Source organism: Lithobates pipiens, unplaced genomic scaffold (genome assembly GCF_037356315.1).
Source record: "Lithobates pipiens isolate NorthernLeopardFrog02 unplaced genomic scaffold, aLitPip1_a1.2 Scaffold_27, whole genome shotgun sequence".
Lineage (NCBI taxonomy): Eukaryota > Metazoa > Chordata > Amphibia > Anura > Ranidae > Lithobates > Lithobates pipiens.
The window spans coordinates 225,992,563-226,012,455 of record NW_027507788.1 but is presented as its reverse complement, the minus strand read 5'-3'; the positions used below and the strand labels follow the sequence as shown (position 1 = coordinate 226,012,455).

The 19,893-nt window shown below is 42.0% G+C and overlaps 1 protein-coding gene across 3 annotated transcripts in view; it reads left to right on the top strand.

Annotated features, from left to right (window-relative positions):
- The window catches only part of LOC143934582 (uromodulin-like), a 171,303-nt gene extending 151,761 nt beyond the window's left edge, over positions 1-19,542 (top strand). For 2 of the 3 annotated variants that reach the window (XM_077458324.1, XM_077458323.1), the window contains exons 2-10: positions 5,709-5,768; positions 6,868-6,975; positions 9,512-9,726; positions 10,465-10,619; positions 12,320-12,559; positions 14,687-14,843; positions 16,346-16,418; positions 16,940-16,978; positions 19,108-19,542. In XM_077458324.1, coding sequence (XP_077314450.1) covers positions 5,723-5,768; positions 6,868-6,975; positions 9,512-9,726; positions 10,465-10,619; positions 12,320-12,559; positions 14,687-14,843; positions 16,346-16,418; positions 16,940-16,978; positions 19,108-19,172 — 1,098 coding nt within the window. In that variant the 5' untranslated portion in view covers positions 5,709-5,722 and the 3' untranslated portion in view covers positions 19,173-19,542. Of the gene's footprint in view, positions 1-4,059; positions 4,218-5,708; positions 5,769-6,867; positions 6,976-9,511; positions 9,727-10,464; positions 10,620-12,319; positions 12,560-14,686; positions 14,844-16,345; positions 16,419-16,939; positions 16,979-19,107 lie in introns of those variants that run through there. The other variant, XM_077458322.1, reaches the window with a different exon arrangement.
- Positions 19,543-19,893: the final 351 nt, after the last annotated feature.

Genomic DNA, 19,893 nt, shown 5'->3' with positions numbered 1-19,893 from the left:
GACACTTTGATGTAAGGGGGCTTCTAATGGGACACTCTGATGTAAGGGGGCGCTGATGGGACACTCTGATGTAAGGGGGCGCTGATGGGACACTCTGATGTAAGGGGGCGCTGATGGGACACTCTGATGTAAGGGGGCTGGTGATGGGACACTCTGATGCAAGGGGGCTGGTGATGGGACACTCTGATGTAAGGGGGCTGCTAATGAGACACTCTGATGTAAGGGGGCTGCTAATGGGACACTTTGATGTAAGGGGGCTTCTAATGGGACACTCTGATGTAAGGGGGCGCTGATGGGACACTCTGATGTAAGGGGGCGCTGATGGGACACTCTGATGTAAGGGGGCGCTGATGGGACACTCTGATGTAAGGGTGCTGATGGGACACTCTGATGTAAGTGCGCTGATGGGACACTCTGATGTAAGGGCGCTGATGGGAAACTCTGCTGTAAGGGCACTGATGGGAAACTCTGATGTAAGGGGTGCTGATGGGACACTCTGCTGTAAGGGGGCTGCTCAGGGGACACTCTGATGTAAGGGGGCACTGATGAGACACTCTGATGTAAGGGGGTGCTGTTGAGACACTCTGATGTAAGGGGCTGCTGATGGGACACTCAAAATGTAAGTGGGCCGGTCTGGATGAAGTCCAGGGCCAAATTTCTTTCCCAGTCCAGCCCTGAGTGGATGGAAAGGTGTAATATTAATCTTGTGCAGGTTAGTGGTCAGAGGGAATATGGTGGCCCACCTGCTGGCTGGGTTGGAGAGGTTCCTTCACTTGGGACAGAAATATTCATCAACAGTATCCCATAAGAAATTGATGAGGACAAATTAATTCCCCCTTTTCAGACTGCTCGAATATTGTTGTAGACTTTTTAATGGATAGTTTGGTGTGAAGGAGTTTGTTATGTGTTTATTGTTAAGTTTCTTTCTCCCATTGTTAATTGGGCCACCTATTGTTTCTGTCTGTCTGCTAGTATTAGGTCCACTCCGCCTTGATAGCAAACTATTGTGGGATGTTATATGTTTATGTGGTTTAGCTTACGGGTTAATTAAATCACTGTCAGCTATTAGTTGCTGGGGGGGGTTTCTCCAACAGTCTTTGCTGCTGATAAGGCTGTCTATATGCCCAGTTGCAGTTTGAATGTACTCATGTTACTAGGTGTACAGTTTACCCTATGTCATTATGCAAAAGGGGGGGGGGGGGTTGTCCCAGAGTGTCTATCTCTTGCCTGTATTACAACAAACAATTTATGTTCTGTGCCATCGTACGATGTGACTGGGTGAGCTAAGGAATCTTGGATCATTCTGTTACTGAACAAGGGAAGCTTCTACGCTCAACATACTCCACGAGAGTATCGGGGTCCATCACACCATCTACACCTCGGCCCCCAGCTGCATTACTAGCCTGGTCTCAAAATATCAACCAGATCATTCTTTTTGTTCCTCCCAAGACCTCCTGTTCTCTAGCTCCCTTGTCACCTCATCCCACGATCACCTCCAGGACTTCTCCAGAGTCTCTCCCATCCTCTGGAACTCCCGAATCTGTCCGACTATCTCCTACTCTGTCCAATTTCAGGTGATTCCTGAAAACTCACCTCTTTTGAAAAGCCTATCTGGCCCCCACTTAACAACTGTACATTTATTTTATTTTCAGCCCATCCCCTACAGTTGAAAACACAAATATATTGCGATTGGGCTAATAAAAAGGTCCTAACAGATAGCAGCTAGCACGATATTTTTGGAGACAATAAACAGTAGTATTGTCAGGGCTGGGCTCAGCCCTTCCTTCCTGGCCGCTCAGCTGTCGGCTAATTTCCAGCTCCCATCTCTCTCAACAGATACTCAGCTGTTGATGATCCTGCTCATCAGTCCTGCCTACTTAAGCCGTACAGTCCAAAGGATCTCTGCCTTCGCCTTGGTCACGTCACAAAAAACTCCTGCGTTCCTGTTTAATGACATCCCTTCTGGCTCCAGATCCTGCTTGCTGTTTTTCTACATTGATCCCTGACTTCTGGCTTGGCTGACTATCCGTTCCGGTTACTGAACTCTGGCTATGTTTTGACTACAATTGTTCTTTTTATTATTAAACAAGTGTGATTTAACTGTACTTCTGTCTCCGTCTGATTTCATGGTTTCTGACAAGTATATGGTAAAGGTGCAGCGCTGTACTAAATAATGTCCCTAATAAATTAAAAGTTCATAGGCATTCAAAATGATGTTCCTGAACTGTTGTGTTGATAGGTGGAAGCCTCCACCAACACCCAATCACACTGACTCTTACCCTAAGGTAAAGACAAATAAGCAGTAGATAACATCTCATGGCAATCTCAGCAGTCCTCAGCTCCAAGAACATCACTTCCTCCTGAGCGAAATTAGACTTGCACCAATAGGTAAAGGATGCCGATTCAAATATTTATTCACCAACAGCCCACAAAAATGCCAGTAGGAACTTCCACCACAATGATACTCTCAAGAAATGAATAAAAGAATCCTCATTGCACAGACATCCCAAATAACGAATTTATTAAAAGGAAAAGAGTACAACTCACATTCTCATAGTAGAACACACGCATGTGTAAACCGACCAGCGTTTCCAACCAGCAAGATGGCCACTGCGTCCCAGCACATACGTACTCGCGTTACACACATTCCAGCATCCCCTGCAGTTATTACCTCTTGTATCTCTTAAACCCACCCTCTTAGCCCTTGTACACACGGTCGGACATTCCGACAACAAAATCCGTCGGATTTTGTCCAAAACTTGTGTTACATACACACGGTCGGACAAAGTTGTCAGAAAATCCGATCGTACGTAACGTGACAACGTTATTTCGTTGCGACGGGACTACGTTTAGGCTAGTAGCCAATAGCCATGGTCTAGGAATTTGATCTGAGCATGCGTGGCACTTTGTCCGATCGGAATTCTCTACACACAATCGGACAAAGTCCAATCGGATCATGTTGTCGGAAAGTTTTATAGCCCAGATCCAAAACTTTGTCCGTCGGATATTCCGACGGAAACAGTCCGATGGAGCCCACACACGGTCGAATTATCCGACAGCACGGTCCGATCGGACATTTTCTGGCGGAATGTCCGACCATGTGTACAAGAGCTTAGACTGTAAGCTCTATTGAGCAGGACTCTGATCCCTCCTTTATTAAATTGTATTGGAATTGTACTGTCTGCCCTTATGTTGTAAAGTGCTGTGTAAATTGTGTGTCATAAATCCTGTATAAGAATAATAATAATTATGTCATTACATACCCGACAAAGGGGTCCTTCGTGGCTCTGAAACTTTGCAATTCTTTCACCGTGATGTGATCATTCCTCAATAAAACCTTTGGACGTTATTTGAAGATCTGTGGTGTGCTGGTAAATACATTCCATACACTGATCTATGAGGTTTCCAGACCCCATCTGGCTGTTGCTGCAGTACCCATTACCCCCATTACCCCCATTACCCCCATTACACCCAAGACCATTCCAGGAACGTGTGCAATGCGAATATTGACATTGGCTTATCCAACAGCCCCGGTATTGGCCATTCTAACCCGGCTCGCCATACTTCAATGAGCATGCAGTGCATTTCTCCTGGGCGAAGCCACACATGATTGATCAGGATGACAATAATGGGAAAATTACTACATTGTAACACATTTGTGTGTCATAGTAAAGCTAATCACCCTACATAGATGTAGCTGGTCGGTGGTATCTGGCACCATCGCCATTAAGATTTGAAACATTTTGTTTGGGCGCTGTAAAAAATGGAAAAAAAAATGTATAATTGGGTTTACAAACATGTATGTAAAATAGTTGAAAGATTTATTTTGTAATAGAACAAGGTGACATTTTCATCAGCTATAAATATGAAATGCCTCCAGGAAAATACTTCAGTCAGTGACGATGGCTTTAAAGTTAAACCGTGACCGCTCGGGGCTACGTCCTGCCTGGGTGAGGCCCATTTATTCTAATGTCACCTCATCTCCACCTTCTAGTTTCTATACGCAAGATCGTTTTATGGCATTCCATCTGGACAGATGAGTATATAAGGAGCTGAGTGATCGGTGATTGTACACAGACCCTCCACCACCTCACTCCAACTGTCTTTCCTAAAGGTGGCAAAACTCAACTGACAACTAACTCTGTGCACTTGTTGGAAGAACATCGAGTTGTTGGAAGCCTCTTGCAGACCCGAAACATTTCCACACCATATTTGTCGTGAGTATAAAACTTTGATTTCTAAGTCATTTATAGCTCATGGCAAACAATCAGGACACAATTATAATTTTCTACACCTTACATTCTGATTGTTTCCTTTAAGGAGGGAATATCATTATATAATGATGGAGGCGGCCATTGGTGGCTCTTCATTTTGTGATTGCTGGTTGGCTGGTTATCATGATCATTCTTTGGCTTCATTACTCTCTGAGTGGCTTCCTTTGTAACATATTTAATTGCAATATAAGGAATTATTTAACTATCCAATCAATTGTTTGAAGTTCTAATGGAAATTGAACAGTCAACGTGTGTGTGTGGTGAGCTTTAGATTTACCAAAATAATGTAATGTAATGGCTACGAGGAATTTGATTGGTAATCATTCAGGCAGAACCTTGTACTCAATAAGATCTATAGGAGAATGTACAATCAGCATCTACTGTGTACGGTCAACTCAACAGTTTTTTATTACAGGTTTGGATCTTATTATTTGTAGTTATTTTTATGTATGTATATATATATATATATATATATATATATATTATATATATATATATATATATATATATATATATATATATATATATACATATATATATATATATATATATATATACATATATATATATATATGTATGTGTGTGTGTGTGTGTGCAATAAGATTTATATCTCTCTATATCGATATATCTATAAATATAGATATATATATCTCTCTATAGATAGATAGATAGATAGATAGATAGATAGATAGATAGATAGATAGATAGATAAATAGATAGATAGATAGATAGATAAATAGATATACATTTTTCTTCTGATCAAATATTGTTAAAGCGACTGTAAACCTTTTTTTTTTTTTTTTTTTTTTTAAATAACAAACATATCGTACTTACTTCCACTGTGCAGTTTGTTTTGCACAATGTGGCCCCAATCCTCCTCTTCTGTGGTCCCCCATTGGCACTCGCGGCTCCTCCCCACATCAGATAACCCCCTATGTGAAGCGCTCTCCATAGACACAGAATGACGGACTCGGTCTCACTCCCCGGTGCCCGAATCATTGGATTTGATTGACAACAGCAGGAGCCAATGGCTGTGCTGCTATCAATCTATCCAATCAAGAGCCAAAAACCCGGGGGCAGAGAGATCCGCCAGGGGAACGAACGGGCTCAGGTGAGTAAAATGGTGGGGCTGGGGGGGGGGGGGGTGGTCACTGTCAGAAGTTTTTTCACCTTAATGCATAGGAAGGTGTCACAACACGAGGGTTTACAAAGCCTTTAAGTCTAGTATGTTGCATATATGAATATTGTAACATATATGTTTGTTGTGTTTTTTTTCTTTGTATTTATTTTATCTTATTTTGACTGTATAAAATGATATATAATATATTGCAAAACTCTGTAGGACTTTATTATTATTTTTTGTCTTTTATTATTATTATTATTTTGCTAAATTGCAAACAGAAATGAGTTGCTCATATAGGATGTATTTTCTAGGGTCCCTGATCACCATGAAGACAACACTACTGCTCTCTGTACTGTGCGCTGTCATGGCGGGTGAGTGACATTTGTCTCCTTTTATCCTATAATATCACATCCGGGAATACAGAGATAGAAATTGGAGGGTACGATCAGGGAAGGGCAAATTAACAAAAAAAAATATAAAAAGCGAGGGAGATGCATTCCATAATTGAAGTGTATCTAAACCCAAGAATTTAAATATAATATATTGCAGCGTGCTGGTCCTTAGTGGCAGCTGCTTTTGTTTTCTTTTTTCAGCCTTTTTTTTCACATATTTTCACCTAATGATCCTACCAGCCTTCCCGTTACATCGCCCACTCACCGTATTGTGTCTATGAACAAGCAGTGTTATTGCCTTAGGACCAAAAAACACCTCCTTTCGTCACCCGCATAACATAAGCGGAAGGGGTCTCTGTAGCTGTAGGGGGGGGGGGGGTATCTAAACCCCCAGATTTAAAATCTAATATATTGCAGTGTGTTGGTCCTTAGTGGCAGCTGTTTTTGTTTTCAGCCTTTTTTATTCTTTGCATATTTTCACCATATTGTATCTATGAATAATCAGTGTTATTGCCTTAGCACCAATAAACACTTTTCATGAACCGCATAACATAGGAGGAAGGGGTCTCTGTAGCTGTAGGGGGTCTCACACATGAAAACTGGGCAGGACTGATAACACTGTTTGAGTTAAGACTGCAGAGAACACAAGAGCGCACTGAATTTCTAGCAGGATCAACAGGTATAACAAAATGAATTAAGAATTAAGGGCAACCCCGTGAGTCTGCTAAATAGCAGTGTGGATTGCCTGCAGGTGAGGGATTGCCTGTGATTTACACACATTCCTGCACCCATGTGATCCTCGTCTTATTCATGAACACCGGAGAATATAACACTTTGTGCACTTTGTTTATGAATTGTAACACTTTTGAAACAAGTTTGTATATTGTAACATTTGGATACAAGTTGCAGAAGTTTGACACAAATTGAATTGTTTTTGAACACTTTGAAACCCCCCCGGACATTATCTGTGATTTATTTATTTTGATCCTTGTATTACATAGTAGATGGATCTGAGATCTGTTTAGACTTCCACACAGGAACACAGGATGTACTTTCATGTTCTTTTCTGTCTCTCCAGTGGCCGCGTCTGAGGTCTGTGGAAGTGTTACCTGTGCTACCGATGAGATTTGTAACAACATCACTAATACCTGCCAGTGCAATACAACTTTCTACACATTTACACCAGGTATAATATGCTATAATACAATGTTTACAATGGATCTCGTGCCTATTATAACCAAATATTGCATTTTCCCATAAACCATATGAGGTCCATGTCACATACATAGTACATAGTGGGAAAGTCTAATGCCCCTTTACACACGGCTGTTATATTAACCAGCAATGGAGCTCCCCGGTGTGAATGAGCCCCCCAGACTTGTCCCACATTTGATTGGTGGATACAAGAGGTATAATCTGACCATCTGCAGGCTGACTGTCACATAAACATGTACACTTGGATTGCTGTGGGTAATATGGAGATTGGAGTAGAAACCATGGCAAGATCCCACAGAAGGCATCTTATCTTTTCCCAATGGAACAATCACTGTTTGCACCGAGATTTGTGGTTTTAGGGAGGTCTGTATAGGAGAAATCCTGAGAAAGAGTCATCAGCTTCTAAAGGACTCCTGTGTGCTCCCCATACCGGACTTTCTGAACCAGGGTTCCATGGAGGTTCCATGGAGGTTCCATGGAGGTTCCATGAGGTTTCTTGAGCAATCTCTGCCTCTCGGGTAGGTCATTGCTTCACTCCTGCTGAAAGAGGGGTCTGGTGGGGACAACTGATATATACAAAGGGATGCGGTCTTTCAGGAGACAACAATGACCATCTATGACAGGACCAAATATAGTCAATGTTGGGATCCAAATGCCTGAAAAGCCAATGTAAGGGGATATTACAATGTCAATTAATGTAAGGAGACACAACACTGATTATCAATATAAGGAGACACTACACTGACCATCAATGTAAGGGGGAAACTACACTGATCATCAATGTAAGGAGGCACTACACTGATCATCAATGTAAGGGGGCACTACACTGATCATCAATGTAAGGGGGCACTACACTGATCATCAATGTAAGGGGTCACTACACTGATCATCAATGTAAGGGGGCACTACACTGATCATCAATGTAAGGAGGCACTACACTGACCATCAATGTAAGGAGGCACTACACTGACCATCAATGTAAGGGGGAAACTACACTGATCATCAATGTAAGGGGGCACTACACTGATCATCAATGTAAGGGGGCACTACACTGATCATCAATGTAAGGGGGCACTACACTGATCATCAATGTAAGGGGGCACTACACTGATCATCAATGTAAGGGGGCACTACACTGATCATCAATGTAAGGGGGCACTACACTGATCATCAATGTAAGGGGGGCACTACACTGATCATCAATGTAAGGAGGCACTACACTGACCATCAATGTAAGGAGGCACTACACTGATCATCAATGTAAGGAGGCACTACACTGATCATCAATGTAAGGAGGCACTACACTGATCATCAATGTAAGGGGACACTACACTGACCATCAATGTAAGGGGGAAACTACACTGATCATCAATGTAAGGAGGCACTACACTGATCATCAATGTAAGGAGGCACTACACTGACCATCAATGTAAGGAGGCACTACACTGACCATCAATGTAAGGGGGAAACTACACTGATCATCAATGTAAGGGGGCACTACATTGATCATCAATGTAAGGGGGCACTACACTGATCATCAATGTAAGGGGGCACTACACTGATCATCAATGTAAGGGGGCACTACACTGATCATCAATGTAAGGGGGCACTACACTGATCATCAATGTAAGGGGGCACTACACTGATCATCAATGTAAGGGGGGCACTACACTGATCATCAATGTAAGGAGGCACTACACTGATCATCAATGTAAGGGGACACTACACTGACCATCAATGTAAGGGGGAAACTACACTGATCATCAATGTAAGGAGGCACTACACTGATCATCAATGTAAGGAGGCACTACACTGATCATCAATGTAAGGAGGCACTACACTGACGATCAATGTAAGGAGGCACTACACTGACCATCAATGTAAGGGGGAAACTACACTGATCATCAATGTAAGGGGGCACTACATTGATCATCAATGTAAGGGGGCACTACACTGATCATCAATGTAAGGGGGCACTACACTGATCATCAATGTAAGGGGGGCACTACACTGATCATCAATGTAAGGAGGCACTACACTGATCATCAATGTAAGGAGGCACTACACTGATCATCAATGTAAGGGGGCACTACACTGATCATCAATGTAAGGGGGCACTACACTGATCATCAATGTAAGGGGGGCACTACACTGATCATCAATGTAAGGGGACACTACACTGACCATCAATGTAAGGGGACACTACACTGATCATCAATGTAAGGGGACACTACACTGACCATCAATGTAAGGGGGCACTACACTGATCATCAATGTAGGAGGGGACTACACTGACCACCATCAATCAATATTCTGTATGTAAACTGGAAGATTCATTGGGATTTCAATCTTTGCTTCTATGGCAGATTTCTCCCCAGTCCCTGGTCACTCTTGCCACCCTAAATTGGGTATATATAGAAAACCCCTATACTGTATAATGTACATAAAGCACATCACCGTCACCTTCTCATCTCAGAAATGCTGAAGGAATTTACTATCTTTTTCAGGAACTCTTCCATCTCCAAATCTTACTTGTACTGGAGCAAAGTTCAATATACAAGTGTCAAAATGTTGGTTGGAAACAAATGGTTATAATACGTCCGATATCAGGCTGAACAGCACCAACTCCGAGTGTGTCGCAGTAAATCAGAATGTGAATGGAATATCGGAGATGACCCTTCAGCGTCCATTGACAACCTCTGACTGTAACACAGTTCCTGTGGTAAGTTCTCCTGACACGGTCGGACTGTTTGTTATACAAGAGAAGTAAAAACAGATACACTAATGTCTTTATAGACAAAGATTTGATAATTTAGGGTTTGCATGGACTAAAGAAGGTGTAGAACCCTTGTCATGTCCTTATTGTTGTCTTTGCCCCCAGGAGAGTGTTTTTACCCTCTATGTATTTATTTTTAAATACATTTTGTAAGGAAAGACATTTCCAACCAGAACCAGGCTCAGAAGAGCATATTAAAGTAGTAATAAAGCCTAAGTGTTTGTTTCAGCCTAATGCATTCATAGCATGAATGAAAAACCTGCCCGGGTACATTTATAATTCCCCCTATTATTTTGATAGGAGGAAAAAACAGAGTGATGAGTCCTCTGCTTCTCCTTTCACTGTCTATTTACAGGCTGGGGGTGGGGGGTCCAAGGGGACCTTGACTTAGAGAAAGTGGGTTGAATAATGCCGGCCATCAGACTGAGGACCTCAATTGGCAAGAGTACCACTGGGGGACATCTCTGCATTGAAGTTGAATATTGTAGTAAAAGCTAGTTTTGTTATTTTATCTTTTGGTGGGCTATTTATTTTTATCTGTTTATTTTGAGCTGGAGACTTCCTTTTTGACTGGTCAGGGAATACACTGACATTAATAGTAACTATTTGCTAATGTGCAGATTACTGTATGGCGGTAAGTTTTCTGACCTTGTTTAATTACTAATTTGCTTCCTCTCTCTACAGATGAATGCAACCCATGTTCTGTACACAAACCAGCTGTATATTTTTGGCAAGACGGATCCAATCCGAATAACAAATGACGTTGTCATGAATATTTCCTGCTCTTACCCGCTGAATATGAATGTTGCTCTTAATGTGACACTGCGCCCAATAATTGGGTAATTATAATTACGTACTTTCAGGAATCCATGCTGGCTATCTCTTATGATATTGCATTCTAGCATCTACTCTTGTATCTTCCCCACAGTAGATGTTAAACTTACAGTTCTGTAATTACTGGTTGAAGACCTCAATCCATTTTTAAAGAAAGGCACTAAACTAGGCTTGTGCCAATCTTCAATAGAAACACAAGCTTAAATATAGCTGAGCTAAACTCTCTGAGGACACATGGGTGTATATATATATAGATCTATAGATATATATATATTATCAAAGCAAATCTCATAAGGTTGTTTAAGATGTCAGCATTGCACAATCTTAAAGAATCCACAAAAGAAGATCACATAGAAAAATGTACATTCACTCTTTATTAGAGAGATAATAGAGATTCCCCCTAGGGTGGGATTTAAAATGGCAACAACACTACCAAAAATTATGTAAAATCACTGTTTATTGAAACATATAAAATATGATCAATTCACTCTTAATTAGAGATAACAGGTTACAATTTGGGTTAAACCCCTTGTGGCAAGCCTCAGTAAAATAGAAACAAAAGCTTAGATATAACTGAGCTCAACTCTCTGAGGATACGTGGGTGTAAGCAACGTGGGCCAAGTGTTTTCAAGTAATCATGTCAATCTGAGAGTTAATGTTCCTACAATAGAAGAGTTTTTAAGGCCTTTGTTTCCTACCTTCCCTGTGCTTCATTGCTGCAGCCTCCTTGAGAATCTTTGACATTCAATGCTTGTGCATTCCCTTGCCATGCTGCATGGTTTCTTCCTCCTCTCTTTAGGACTCTGCTGAGTCCTGTAGTAATATTGGAGTCAGAGAAATAAATCATGGCATGCGCCGGGAGACAGTCCAGAAATGTTGAATGCTAAAGAGTCTGGTGGAGGCTGCAGCACAGGACCAATGGACAGGTAGGAGAGATGGGCTGCCTGTCAGATGAGTATGAAAGCTCTTCTATTTCAGGAATGTGTCTTCTTTGATTTTGTTCCTACCTGACAAGATCACTTAAAGGAGAAGCATGGGTTTTAAAAAGAATACACATACATACTCTATGTTGAAGTATCAATGTGATTCTGCAGTGGTCCCCTGTCGGCTCTAAGAACGTGAACTAAGTAATCACATGGCTACTTATTGCTCAGTTTTTTTGTCTGGTCTGAGTGGAGAGCGGTGACTGTCAGTCATCACTCTCTGCTCTGCTCCTCCAGCACTCACTGGAGCATTGGGCAGAGGAGGAGACGTGTGCCACTGGCTCCAGCTCTCAAATACATGTTGAGAGTTGGGTCCAGCGGTCAATCAGGCAGTCGAATGGATCCTGACAAAAATGTCTGGAACTTTCCAAAGCCCAGAGAGGCTGTGCCACACCAGCTGATAGCAGGCAATCTGGGTCACAGGAGAATAAATAAGTGCGCTCCTGTGACCTACAAGAGAAATATGGGCAAAAAATGTACTTCTCGTAAATTTTTTATTTTTTTTTAAATGTTAATTTTACACCATTGTGAGGCAATTGAAACAGTATATCAGCTTCATTGCTTCCATTCGTATACACAGAGCCGATGAAGATATCTAATAGGTTTGCTCTTTATCCACAGTGCAAAAAATGTCAGTTGTCTGTATAACATTATTGATGCATGAGCACTTACCTGCAAGGGTTTCTAGGTAGGTAACCTTCTGTTGTGTGTCTATTTTCCAGGAGCACAGTAATAAACGGCCCTACAGGAAATGCAAGTTACGCAGCTTTAATGATAGCCTATAAAGAGAGCACATATACGACCCCTCTCTCCGACTCCGACACCCTGACGGTGGAAGATATTATTTACCTCTCAGTGCGAGTACCAGATCTGGATGTGAACACCTTCAAACTCAAAGTGGTGAATATTTATGCCTCTCCTACCAATTCAAGCGACCAAAAGTACTATCTTCTTCAGAACGGGTAAGTACACAGTGCACTGGGTTAGCAGGTCTGTGTCTTCTTTGTACACTTTGACTACAGAAATAATTCACTAAATACACAAAACAATACTCAGTATCACTTTAAGGCCTTAGGGCCGGCCATAGACGGGGCAAATTTCTTTCCTGCAGACACAGACAATGATGACAGGGGAATCCCTCCCGCAGAGCCATTGTGTAGCTATAACAGCTGCTAGCAAATGATTGCATGTAAAATCCGACAGGCTGGTTGTACTCAAGTTGATCGATCAACTTCCATACATTCAGCCTGACCATACTTGGTTAGAGACTTGAAATGTCTATGGAGTATATTGCTGAAGTGTTGGCATGAAGTTCTGAACTAATCCGGAGAAGCCAACTTTATGAAGTGATATAATTCCTGGAGTTCATCTTTACAGTCCAACTCAAGTCAACTTTTACAGTTTTAGATAAAGTGGGGGGAGGGTTGGAACCCATGTGAGGTGTCTGAGGCTACTTTGAGGCACTTTCTTGTTATTGATCCGCGTTTGTAACATCAGGACTAGAAATGAGGAGATGGGGGTCATCAAAACAAAATGACATAGACAGCAACAGAAACCAGCAAAGAGGTTCTTATTATTCACCCCACCGCTTGCTCTCTATGTCCTCGCTGGAGAGATTTTCCATCATTTTATATCCCTGTATTTTTGGTGTCACCAGGACAGGATGCAAGGGGAAATTTTGTTTCGGACATCAATAAAAAAGCTTAAGAACAGACTAATGCCGTATACACACGACCGGACTTTCCGGCAGACTAGGTCCGACGGAATCAGTCCATTGGACAATCCGATCGTGTGTTCGCTAATCCGATCATTTTTCATTTAAAAAATCCGACGGACCTAAAAATAGAATATGTTTCAAATCTATCCGATGCACTCAATTACTATCGGAAAAAAAACTTTTGTCTGTATGCTGGCCCAACGGATCAACTACGACGCAAGGGAAGCTGTTGGCTACTGGCTATTGAACTTCCTTTTTTAGTCCCCTCTTTTGTCATCGTGCTCAAAACGAATGGACTTAGTCCGTTTGTGTGTGGTCAAGTCCATTCATTCGGAAATCCGTCAGAACTCCGCTGAAAAGTCCGTCAGGGAAGACTGTTGGACCTAGTCTGCCAGAAAGTCCAGTCGTGTGTACGCGGCATAAGGGACAGGAAAGTGGCAACATAATTCAGGGATGTTAAGGAGTCCACCTTTATCAGGGCTACAGGAACTTGGTTCTGTGTAGAGGTGCTGGACTTCATAGGGTGATGATGGAGAACAATCCAGCGATCTTTATTTATGGCTTTCCCAGCTTCTTTAGACAGCAAGAAAAACATACCTAACAGGGGATCAGGACCATCTTAATGCATGGGCACTCTTGGGCACTGTCCTAGGGCCCCAGGTGCACAGGGGTCCCATGATAATCTTGCATAACATCATACTTGCTAACCGTCCTGGATTTGCTGGGACAGTCACACTTTTTACTAAGCTGTCCCGGGATGGCTGTGTCCAGGGCAGCGCTCCAGAACCTGTACTGTGCCCTCCTGATCCCAGTATTTTTCTCTTCTGCTTCCCTCCCTATACTGTGCCCTTCTGCTTCCTTCCCTATGCTGTGCCCTTCTGCTTCCCTCCCTATACTGTGCCCTTCTGCTTCCCTCCTGGTACTGTGCATTGCTCAAGGCAGGACCAACACATTGGAAATCCATTGTTTCCAATAGGCCCAGTTCACGGCAATGTGTTGGTCAGCATTGGATGAAATACCTCTAATAACATGCAAATTTGACGTATTTCATTCGCCTCAATGCATTAGGGAAAAAATCATGTAGGTGTGAGGAATTATGGGTCACAGCTCATGTATTCATTTCTTGTGTATGGCACAATGATTCCACGAATTACAATGTAAATTGTTCAGCTATAATATACATATTAATAATGAAGACATGCCGTGTATTGTTCATCTATAATATACAGTATATATGTATATATATATATATATATATATATATATAAAATGAACACCCCGTATATTGCTCAGCTCTAATAGTATGTAGCAGTATTGTGTCCGATCTTTAGATTGAAGTAACTGAAAACTAATGGAAGGTTTCTGTATCCAGGTGCCCATCTAGCCAAATTTCTTCTGACCAGCTAACAGTGGACAGCAATGGAGTCGGCATTGAATCTCGGTTTCCTATGAAAGTCTTCCAGATCACCAGTTCTAACACCGTCTATCTCTATGCCGATCTTGCACTCTGCACTACTGATTGTAATTCGGTAAGACTCAACATACACATAGAGGGTGATCTGTGATTTCTGTGCTTGAAGGAGGAGGCAGTTTTTTTTTTTGCCATACACAATCATACTTGTACCTGTTTAGACAGGAGCCAAATATCCTACCTGCATGTCCTTGGAGGAAACCAACATAAGCAGGACATTCAAACTCCATGCAGATAATGCCTTGACTGGCATTCAAATTAAGGTCCCCAGTGCTACAAGACAAGAGTGCTAACTACCAACCTACTGTACTGCCTCAATGTCCACAGTTGGCTTTCTAATCATTGAACAGCCTTTTTAGGATGCTTGGAGGTGTTTATGGACTGAAAACGTAATATTAAAGATACCAGCTTCCCTCTTGATTACCTGATCTGCTGCTGCTAACCAAGCAGGTAGAACATTGTTGTGTGTAATGAGCACAGTTGCTGAATTCATGGCCAACTCCACACAAAAATGGTGACTAAAATCATATGCTGGCTTTTGATATTGAGATACCACCACCAGAATTCACAGTTCTGCCCATCTGCTCCAGCCATAACATGGGATGAGCTAGGGTTTTGGCCCAAACCCAAGTGCATCCCTAAAAAAGACAATTGATGGTTTCATGCCCATCCCTAATAATGACATTTGATGGTTTCATGCCCATCTCTAATAATGACAATTGGTGGTTTCATGCCAATCCCTATTAAAGGCAATTGGTGGTTTCATGCCCATCCCTAACAAAGACAACTGGTGGTTTCATGCCCATCCCTAACAAAGACATTTGGTGGTTTCATGCCCATCCCTAACAAAGACATTTGGTGGTTTCATGCCCATCCCTAACAAAGACATTTGGTGGTTTCATGCCCATCCCTAACAAAGACAACTGGTGGTTTCATGCCCATCCCTAACAAAGACATTTGGTGGTTTCATGCCCATCCCTAACAAAGACATTTGGTGGTTTCATGCCCAGCCATAACAAAGACATTTGGTGGTTTCATGCCCAGCCATAACAAAGACATTTGGTGGTTTCATGCCCATCCATAACAAAGACATTTGGTGGTTTAATGCCAATCCCTATTAAAGGCAATTGGTGGTTTCATGCTGATCACTAATAAAGACAATTGGTGGTTTCGTGCCAATCCCTAACAAAGACAATTAATTGATGGCATCATGCTCCTCCCTAACAAAGACATTTGATGGTGTTGCACTCATTCCTACATAAACAATTGATGGTATCATGCTGATACAATGTATAATAAATAGGTGATCGGGGAATGTGGCTTAGAGAGACTGAAACAAATGTGGAGGTGAAATGCCAACAATTCCAGGGAAGTCTCCCCAGAGTGATGGAAGGACCTGCTGTGCCCGCATTCTCCACTGTTTCCTTTGTGGGGATTACACAGATAAAGGGACTTGTTGTCTTTAGCATTGCTGGGGTATTTCTTGGATGCAGTTTACAGTTTCGTCATCGAATTTCACTTGTCTGAATTTTCTGTTTAATTATTTTTATTTCCTTACAGATCTGCACCTCTCGATCCAAGTCAGATGCTTCCCAGGACATTGCAGGAAGAGTCAACATCTATTTAGATGCATGTAAGTCATCTCAGGTTCACGGTTTTATTACAGTCATTTTCTGTGTTTCTTCAGTCACATTTATTAAATCCCAACTCCAAACAAAACATTCATTTCCTTTTTTTTTTGTTTTGGATAATGTGGGAAAAGGGTTAAAGCTTCTGTCAATTTTTAAATGCTGTCTTTGTTCCCTGTGGGGGGGATTTCCCCTCACTTCCTCTTCTGTCTGACGCTTGTCACCTGACCAGGAAGTAAGGAAAAATGTCCCAGAGGGGACGAAGCGATAAAAACCTGCTGAGGTTCTAACCCTTCACCGTTCTAATAAAAATAATTTCTTTATTGCTCCATGTGTCCCGTATATTTACCAGAGCAATAAGGGAACAAATTTCCCATTGGGATTATTGTCAGGGATTACAAATGCTTTTTCACTGCAAAATTATTTCAGCCCTTAAGAATGTGAATATCATACGATATATCCAGAAGAATGAGGATCAGTCCGGTTGAAGTCTCCAATTAACAGATATTTTTCTCTTTATTTCCAGCTGATATCAGTGACTATTTAGAAAACAGTTCTGCTAGAGGTGAGTAAACTCTTACATTGAGAATTTTATTGATTTTAAGTGATGTAGCTAAACATGTTCAACTACTTTATAGCAACAATACCCTTAGATGTGGGGGCAGGGCAGGTTGACCTCAACATCCAGCCCCTGTATACATGCGTTGCTGTCTTGTTTGGGGGGCTCTCCACCGGCACCCCTAGAACTGTGACTGAGCTGTCACCAAAAGCTCACAGTCATCTGCTGACAATCGATAGTTGCTAGGATTGGCTACGGATTATGTCAGGGCTCTGCAGCCAATTACAGTGCAGCAGGAGGCCCTTCTACTGGTCTTTGGACATCAGGGCCCATTTAAAGCACCAGCTCTCACCGGTATACATGAGCTAAACCTGAATTCCAAGAAATAATCTACATTTCCAGAGCCAGATTTGTGTTTCTGTCCACCCAGTCCTGAGGTTTGCACAGCTGTGCCACACAGCACAGCCAGGAGGATGACACAATTTTCTCTGTTACATCTTGGAATACACCAGTATCCTCTCCCCACCCCCAGTCTGCTGACTGAGCAGTGAAGGAGCAGTAACACACTGATTAGGTCATCTCCCTGCTCACTCTGCTCTCTCCTCCTGTCAGCATGTACCCTTTTAACACATTTGCATGCGGCACATTATTGATGCCCTGTCTTTGTGTTGTTTCTGCCTCTCACACTCTGGCCCTGCTGTACAGGGACTGCAATACCAGGTCACATTCAGATGCTTACACTGCTCGTATTAAAAAATGCTGAGCAAAAATATTGTCTCCTTTTGAGCCTTTGCAGATTCCTATTATTGGCCACAAAAATAGTAAACTCCCCCAAAGAGATATGTAAATTTTCCCATTTTGCCCCATTTCATCTGTCGAATTGTAACAATGACAACCACTAAGCGTTTTTTTTTATCCATATATTTCTATGGATACATTAGTATATATATAAATATTTATGGATATTAGTTTTACTATAGAAGCATTTATGCCCCGTACACACGAGCGGAATTTCGTCGGAAAAACAATCCAAGATTTTTCCGATGGAATTCCGCTCAAGCTTGGCTTGCACACACACAGGTCACACAAAAGTTCTCTGAACTTTCACCGTCAAGAACGCGGTGTGACGTACAACACTACGACGAGCCGAGAAAATTAAGTTCAATGCTTCCGAGCATGCGTCAAATTTTTTCCAAGCATGCGTAGGAATTTTGCGCGTCAGAATTGCTACAGGCGATCGGAATTTCTGATTCAGAACTTTTTCTGACTAGAAAATTGAGACCCTGCTCTCAATCTTATTCTGGTGGGAATTTCGCCAGCAAAAGTCCGATGGAGCGTACACACGGTCAGAATATCTGACCAAAAGCTCTCATCAGACTTTTGCTGGCGATATTTCCGATCGTGTGTACGGGGCTTTAATTGAAGGCTTATCAGCACTGACTGAGAATTTCAATTAGAGAGAGACAGTCTGAAGGCAAACAGCTTCTCTTAGATAGTAAGCAATTAAGGTGCAAGTGAGAATGACTTGCTAAGCTAGTGCTAGAGTTGCCGGGCTTCACACATTTGTTGTACAATTGCAGCAAGTCCGAATTGCATGACTCCAGATCAACTTTCTTTGCAAACATTCTGAAAATCTGCTGCAAGTTTCGGTTCAGTTATGTTGTGCAATAGTCCTCCCACCACAGGGGGGCACTTTGGCTAAAATTCCAATTAGAACTTGTGCTTCAAGTGCACTGCAAGTGTGCAACTTGCCAGTAAAAATGTGCGGAAAGTTATCAGACTCACAATTCAACACTGCCACAAATTTGTAGCAAGTTATCATTGCTATCTGGGCTGTTCTGTCTTAGTAAACACATAATATTCCGTTACACCAACATCATAGATGTATATCCTGTATTAAATGTTTTTGTTGGTATTTAATGTTAGGTTGGGTTCACACTTAGTGGGGAAAAGTTAAAAAACATACATTCTGGTTGGACATAAGCTTCAATTCTCACAATGTCATAATCTGGTATAAAAGTCGTCTTTCACCCGATTATAACTACAATGAAAACATAGAATTGAACAGAAGATCTTCCATAGGAAGATGAATCCCTATTCGATCAATTCCTAATATCTCCTGTGTGTTGTTCCAGGTTTCTCCATGCCTTGGACTTTGTCTGTTCTGATCTTCTCCTGGATCTTGATGAAGCTGATGTAAACCCTCCGAGAACCGACCATCCCGGCACCATGAGACTTTGTCATATCGTCACCCCCAATGCTCTCAGCAGAGAGAAGTTATGAAGGAATCCTCTATCTAGTTCTTTTTTCTGTGGATAGCGTTGGCTGCATCATACATAACGCTACCGAAGATAATTTTGCCGCCATGCCTCCTGATTATCTCTCATTTTGTACAGTGCTGATACTCTGCTGTGCCTGCTTTATACCTGAATAATTTATTGCGTTGTATTTATTGTAGAGTAGAAATTGTTAATGAAGTAGACAATATATAGATATTGTGTATCCCTGGAGAGCGCACCCTGTACTTTCTACTGTTCTTTTACATATAATAAACTGCAAAAGTAAAGTAATTCAAAGTGTTTCTTTGTCTTTATATTTAGTCATTGCTGGTGCTCTGGTCAGGGGAAGGTGCCTCCCAAGGCATAAATGAATCCAAAAACCAGCCACCAACCATTATTTGCATTTTAGAGATCTTGATTGTGAAGTACAGAGGGTGTAAGGAATTCATAGCACAGGCTGCAATGGTGGGCCCAGTGAGGCTGAATTCATGGGCACAGGCTGCAATGGTGGGCACAGTGAGGCTGAATTCATGGGCACAGGCTGCATTGATGAGCACAGTGAGGCTGCTTTCATGGGCACAGGCTGCATTGATGGGCACAGCGAGGCTGAATTCATGGGCACAGGCTGCAATGGTGGGCACA